General features: G+C 35.6%; 1 protein-coding gene across 1 annotated transcript; it reads left to right on the top strand.

The window, feature by feature from the left end:
• The first annotated feature begins 3268 nt into the window (after positions 1-3268).
• On the top strand, positions 3269-5811 carry LOC113705643 (isoleucine N-monooxygenase 2-like). Its single transcript, XM_027227561.2, has 2 exons — positions 3269-4267; positions 5110-5811. Exons 1-2 carry the CDS (start codon positions 3269-3271, stop codon positions 5731-5733), a joined length of 1623 nt encoding a protein of 540 aa, XP_027083362.1. The 3' UTR covers positions 5734-5811.
• Positions 5812-6057: the final 246 nt, after the last annotated feature.

Genomic DNA, 6057 nt, shown 5'->3' with positions numbered 1-6057 from the left:
TACCACATTTATATATATATATTAAATTTTCAACTTTCTTTCCTCCATTTTTCCTACAAAGTCTTATTCTCTCATAACTTTTTCTTTCTAATTTTCAACTCTCTCTCTCTCTCTCTCTTTCTCTCTCCTTCTCCTTTTTTCTTTTGTTACCCCCTTTTAATCAAATCTCTTTAGTTTTAATTTATTGATGTTTTCCTCTATCTTTTAATTTTATTTTTGTCTATTAAATTGAAAAAATAAAAAATAATTATTTTTCTTTAATCCTAAAAATTAATTATTAAATGCCACAACCACTCACTTTCATCTCATTTTTTGCTTCATATCAAGTTTGCATCTCTATTTTTTATTTTCCTGATTTCTTCCAAACTCCAAACTTTTGTTTTTAAGTTGCAATCTCTAAATTCAAAAAACATGAATTAAAATTTAAATTCACAATGTCTAATTCCCATAGACGTGAATTTTGTATAATTTCAAAATATTATGGTATTTTTGGGTTGGATTCAAGATTATTTTTTAGGTAGATATAATTGAAATTGAGATGAAATTTATTTGTTTCAACTTATAATTTAAAAAGAAAATCCAAGTTCTTTAAAAATGTTAAACTTTTCATCATATAAAGTTTTAAATTAGACCACTGCATGTCTTATTTTGTGCATATATATATTTATATAAATTATTTTTTAAAAAATTCATTGAATCAGGATTGAATCGATCCGACCTATTGAATTTTGATCCGAACACTTCACCCATTCAATTAACGGTTCGAGTTTTAAAACATTGCTGCAGGCAACAATGTGCTTCCTTTTCTTGTCGCACAACTAAAAGTGATTGGCCTTTCTTTTTTATTTTGTAGACAGTTGACCGGAAGAGAACTTCGATTCGCCCGGCCAGCAAGCGGGCGGCATGCTTATCTTGTGTGACAACACTACAGAGAAAGCGGCGCTTTCGTGTAACATGCTATGGTCTCAACGCCCGTACGAGGTAGTGATGAGTTTCATTCGCTCTAAACCCGGCCCGTATTAGAGGGAAAGATTGGGACAGGCTTAATAATGCATCACATCTAAAACGTGCCAGAAGTCGTCCTAAGTTTGCAAGCAACTAAAAGAATAGATGCTAGGGGTCAAATTGATATGACATTGAACCGTTCCTAAAGATGGAAGGATGTCCTACACATAGCACTGCATGAATTGTGCATGGCATCCATGTGCAAAAAAATTGACATTCATTTTTTCCCCCCGTTGGTGGAGTGAACGAATAATACAAAAGAAAAAAGCAATTTTGATCGTCAATATTTGACCTATGCGAAAAACTTATTCCCAATGCTTTAACCAAAAAATATGGTCCCCAAGTTACTGATACAATCAATGATGGCTAATGCTCAATATTAAATTAGCGTCAACTTTGGATTTTTGAGCCCTAATGTCTAGAGTTCGTTTCAATATGGTGATCTATGTTTCAAATAGATACAATTAGAATATTCAGATAAAATAGATTATGAGTTAAACTGAATATAAAACAGATATGTTTTGAATAACCCAATAAACTAAAAGATAGAAAAGCGAATTAAAATTTGTTTTGATCATACAAATAGTCCATTAGTTAGAAACTTAAAAATTAGTATCTTTTTTTTTGTTCAATAAATTACGTATTCTACTAATGACATCTTAACTTTTTATGCTATAAATCTCTGAAAGTACTGCTGTTGGATTTGGGTTTTATCCCACCAACAGTTTATTTTATTGGATTTGGGTTTTATTCCACCACAAAATTGGCTGCTATTAAATATCTTGAGTAATTCTATACGAAATCTATTTCGTTTGAAGGTTAATTGATTATCTGTTAAAATGAATGAGAATATCAGATGATGAAATTAATCTATACAAAGTATGTATTCTTATGTTGGTTTGGAAAAGATACTTATGGGCAATATTGTTTTTCCAGACTCAGACTAATATACAACAGATGCTTTCCAAATTCCCTAGCAAAGTAAATGGTGGACAGGTTGATTAAAATTTGTATTTATCGTATATGTACCATCCAATGGATAAAACGTGAACTCATTCTCAAGCACTTACAATGGCAATGTGGTATTCTCTTCTATGCAGCTTTTCTTGATAAAATTGCTAGTGGAGTCTAAATAATAATGTTTTATCGTAAAGTAATTATCATACTAACGGTATCATAACTTCTCTTTCAAAATCCTCGCTATCTCTAAAAGCACTTCATATTACCACAATAAAATTCAATTAGGTTAAAGTGTGCCATATTTATTAAATTAGTTTAAATTAAATGGCAATTCAAATAATAACCAAAAAATAAAAATTAAAGGAAGAATAGCAAAAATCTATTTTTGATATAACTCAGTCTAGCTAACATTACACAAATTCTTACATGATTTGTAGACATAGGTTTCAAATGTTTGTAACTAGGGGTTTTTTTTAGGGTAAATTCCACTTTACCCCCCTGTGGTTTAGCGTTTTTTCACATAACCCCCCTATGGTTTCAAAAGCTATACATAACCCCCTCATGATTTGGATTAAAGTGTCAAAGTAACAGAAATAGTCACTCGTAACGGAACTTCTAAAAATGTCGAAATTACCCTTATAAATACATGACACATTAACCCCCTATAATTTTTATATTTTACCATATAACCCCCTTATGATTTAATACTTTACCATATAACCCCCTTATGCTTTTCAAAATATACACATAACCCCCCTTGGTTAATACATAAATTTCAACCTTACATAAGGGTATTTTTGACACTTTAGGTGACGCCGTTACGAGTGACCATTTCCGTTACTTTGACACTTTAATCCAAACCATGAAGGGGTTATGTATAGCTTTTGAAACCACAGGGGGGTTATGTGAAAAATGCTAAACCACAGGGGGGTAAAGTGGAGTTTGCCCTTTTTTTTATTGCAATGAGTAGTGAAGGTAATACCAATATGGAGATTTTATAGGGATTTTAAAAAATCTTTAGTGCTGTTGTACGTTTGTTGAGTTGAAAGAGATGCCACATGGGCAAATACGTACTATTCCTAACATCCAACTTCTGACTAAGTTCCTTGTGACACTTGTTCAACAATACTGCAATATCATAAACATTTGGCTAGCAACAAGTTTCTCCTATAAAAAGCTCGCATGATCGAACTCTTTACAAACCATCAGCAAGAACTGCCTTTGCCTACACTCCATCTTAGACTGTGTAATGAGAATAAACGAACCTACACAGCCTGATAACCTTTTCATACGGTCTCAAGTCATGAATTACACTTCCGGTCTTCGTGTTGATTCAAGCTTGGGATTTATCTCTGTCCCATGGATCCCATTTTTCTCAGGATTCATGGCTTTGGTTTCGTTGGTGATATTTATGATGGACAAATGGTTAACTATTTGTCTAAAGAATAACAAACCTCGTCGATTCCCTCTCCCTCCTGGCCCAAAATCCTTGCCTTTCTTTGGTTGCATTTTCCAAATGCTGAAAAACAGACCAACAAATCGATGGATATGCAAAGTCATGGATGATTTGAATACCGAAATCGCATGTATCCGCATTTTCGGTGTTCATATCATTCCAGTCACTTCTCCTGAGCTCGCTCGCGAGTTCTGCAAGAAACAAGACTCGATTTTCTCCAGCAGACCTGTTTTCATGTCTGCAGAACTTTGTAGTGAAGGATTCTTGACAACCGCCCTTTCACCTATGGGCGACCAGTACAAGAAAATGAAGCGAATGGTCGTTTCCAGTGTCCTCTCACCTGCTAAACACCAATGGCTTCAATGCAAGCGGGCAGAGGAAGCAGATCATTTGGTTAATTATGTCTACAATCAGTGCAAGTACAATGCCACCGGTGGGCTAGTGGACATAAGATTGGTTACGCAACACTACTGCGGAAATGTGATTAGAAAGATGATTTTCAACATAAGATTCTTCGGGAAAGGAATGGAAGATGGAGGACCAGGTGCTGAGGAAGTTGAACATATCAATGCACTATTCAAAATCCTTGCTTATTTGTATGCATTCAGCTTATCAGATTACATGCCCTGTATGAAGATTTTTGATTTTGATGGCCACCGAAAGATTCTTACTGAGGCCGTTGCATGTGTACGAAAGCACCAAGATCCCGAAATTGAAAAAAGGATTAAAATGTGGGAGAGTGGCGTGAAAAATGAGGAAGAAGACCTTCTGGATGTCCTAATCAGGCTCAAAGATAACAACAGCAGACCCCTCTTAACAACTGAGGAGATCAGAGCACAAATTACTGTAAGGAATCCTCTATCCTGCTGCATGGTTACATAAACAATTTCTTAAACAAACTTAGCTCCTTATCAGCTAGTGCCCTTTCACATAAGTAATTATTTTCTAATTTCAAAAGTTATACGTAACACTCTGTACTATGGACTAAACTGCCACTTTTTTATTTCAAGACCCTATGAAAATGGTGAAAAAATAAATGCTCGTCTCACACCTTAAAAAAACAACAAAAATCATGCCATCAGAGTCCATAATTAAATTGAAATTTTTGGAAGCTGAGATGCAGATTTTCTTTCAAAAGAAAAAGAAAATAGAGTAGGAGATATTAATAGTTCAAGAAAGAAAAAAGAGAGTGTATAATTTGTGTGTGAAGGAAATGTGTTGTGGAATAGTTGAGGGGGGAATCCTACTTGAAAACCTGAACAGTTAAAAACAGTAACAATTTGGAGATTCTACTAGCATGTATCGGCCAAACGTGGATAGACTAACAGAAGAATAAAATCAATCGTAGTGACCATACTCCAAAACTTAAGATAAAATCCAGCATGCAGACTCAAAGCTGTGGAAACATTCAGCTGACCCATGTACACATCAAATGACGTACAAAAGGCGACATAAGATGATTGTTCGCTAATGCCCATCAGCCACGCTCTGACAATATTAAAAAATAATTTGCCCAAATTTGTTGATTAGCAGAACTCAGAAAAGGATGGAATCTCAATGAGCCTTAATCACCACCAAAATGAAACTTGAAATATGATGGTGTTGTACGGTCAGTTGGTTACTGAATTTGGTAAAAAAAGATTAGTATTAGTTTTCACTTTAACTTTACTATGATGCATGCTTCACAGGAACTAATGTTTGCGACAGTCGATAATCCATCAAATGCTGTGGAATGGGCATTAGCAGAGATGCTAAATCAACCCAAAATGCTTCAAAAAGCCACAGAAGAGCTAGATGCCGTGGTTGGAAAGGATAGACTTGTTCAAGAATCTGACCTTCCGAGGCTGAAATATGTGAAGGCCTGCGTAAAAGAGTCCTTACGGCTCCATCCATTTTCACCCTTTAATATTCCTCATGTATCCACTCAGGACACCGTCGTTGGCGGCTACTTCATCCCGAAAGGTAGCCATGTTATCCTCAGCCGTCCAGGACTTGGCCGTAATCCTCGAATCTGGGAGGATCCGCTGATGTACAAGCCTGAGCGCCACATGAAGGACATGGATGATGCTAGAATGGATCTGAACGATCCAGAATTAAATATGTTTTCCTTCAGCACCGGAAGGCGTGGATGTCCAGGAGTCCTTTTGGGTTCCACGCTCACTGTGATGTTGCTGGCCAGACTTCTTCAATGCTTTAGCTGGAAGATTCCATCTGGTCATTCGCAAATCGATTTAGTAGAGTGCGAGGATTCTGGCTTCCTTGCCAAACCTCTCGTTGCTGTTGCTGAACCACGATTCCCACAATTCAACTAGGATGATACCTTTTCATGATTTACCTTCTTATGTATCATCTTCTCTTGTCTACTCTCCCTATCCTGTTATTAGTGTCATCTTTTCACTTTTGCCGTTCCTAATGAACTTCTACTAAGTGTAGCCAATTCTGCACAAATTCTTGCTTGACTTGTGATAAGATATGAAATCCAAATATTCGTAATCGAGGTTTCTGAATTAAGTTTTTGTCGAATAGTTTAGCTCAGAACTACTACAAGTTGTTATGTATTTCTAAAATAGTCTGGTTGGCATATCGATTCCTTCAGGCCATTTTGCTCTGAAAATAAGATTTTACCATTGTTACAA

Source organism: Coffea arabica, chromosome 8c, assembly GCF_036785885.1.
Source record: "Coffea arabica cultivar ET-39 chromosome 8c, Coffea Arabica ET-39 HiFi, whole genome shotgun sequence".
Taxonomy (NCBI): domain Eukaryota; kingdom Viridiplantae; phylum Streptophyta; class Magnoliopsida; order Gentianales; family Rubiaceae; genus Coffea; species Coffea arabica.
This window is presented reverse-complemented; position numbering and strand designations above follow the sequence as displayed.